The 1,169-nt window shown below is 35.2% G+C and overlaps 1 protein-coding gene across 1 annotated transcript; it reads left to right on the forward strand.

Annotated features, from left to right (window-relative positions):
- Positions 1-275: 275 nt before the first annotated feature.
- SARC_16773 (hypothetical protein) lies at positions 276-916 on the forward strand (the record flags this gene model as incomplete). Its single annotated transcript, XM_014289124.1, has 2 exons — positions 276-397; positions 785-916. Coding segments are annotated over 2 exons (254 nt in total), but the record flags the coding sequence as incomplete, so codon positions are not given.
- Positions 917-1,169: the final 253 nt, after the last annotated feature.

A 1,169-nucleotide genomic window follows, 5' to 3' on the forward strand; every position in this document is an offset into this window, starting at 1 on the left:
ATATATATGTATGAAAATGTATGAAAATGTATGAAAATGTTTGTATATATGTATGTATATATATTTATATATTTATATATATTTATATTTATATATTTATATTTATATATATATATATATATATGGTGGTGTCTCAAGCTTCGGGCCGTACCTTTTCTACATCATTAAAAGGCGAGCTGCTATTGGGGTTTTGTTGTTGTTGTTTCAAATCACATAGCTGGTAGCGTCTTAAACGGTTTGGTTACCTCCCACCATAACACCTCACACCATAACAGGAGAAATCACGGAGTGGAGAAATATCCTGCAGGCGCGAGAGGACGCTAAAGAGGTGTCCATCGCACAGAACGGCAACCACGTCCCAGACAAGCTTATGAATCCCGTGCACTTGTTGCAGAAGGTGTGTATGTGTAAGTATATCGATGCCGTTTTATACATATGCTCAAACTTGTGTGTACAGATGTACATAGTAACATGCGACTCAAAATAGTCATGGTACAATTTATGCTCTTGAAAGGGTTGCTTTTCTGATTCGATGCTTGTCTATTAGTGGTAGTTTTGTGCATCGCTAGCACGTGGTCCATGTCGTAGTCATGGCAACTAAAGACGTCTTAATACCACAATGAGTACCTCTTTTAAACTTGTTTGTTTGATCACCGTTGCAAGTCGGTGGCTGAATATCGCTTCCGCTGCCGACATCTGTATTGTAGTCAAAGTATTCGCAGCCGACTATGAATTGCTTTTGCATCATCATAAACCTGATTGGGTGCTATTTATAACTTGATAGGTAAATACAGCTTTGGCAGATGACTCGTACATTGTAGTTGATGGCGGCGATTTTGTCGGTACCGCGGCGTACACTCTGCGTCCAAAAGGCCCGGCCAGATGGTTGGATCCAGGGGCTTTCGGTATGCCGTGATTTCAATATCTACAAACGAATTCACAAGCACATGATTACTGATTACACGCATATACTTATATATATATATATAAGGTGTGTGTGTGTGTGTCTATGTATTTGTATTATGTATATGTTTATATTATTTTGTTTTTGTTTTTGTTATATGTATATATTTATATTTGTACTTATAATTATTTATTGACTTATATATATATATATTTATATTTATAATTATACTTATAATTATTATTATTATTATAATTATAATTAT

The sequence above is a fragment of the Sphaeroforma arctica genome (assembly GCF_001186125.1).
Source record: "Sphaeroforma arctica JP610 unplaced genomic scaffold supercont1.8851, whole genome shotgun sequence".
NCBI lineage: Eukaryota > Ichthyosporea > Ichthyophonida > Sphaeroforma > Sphaeroforma arctica.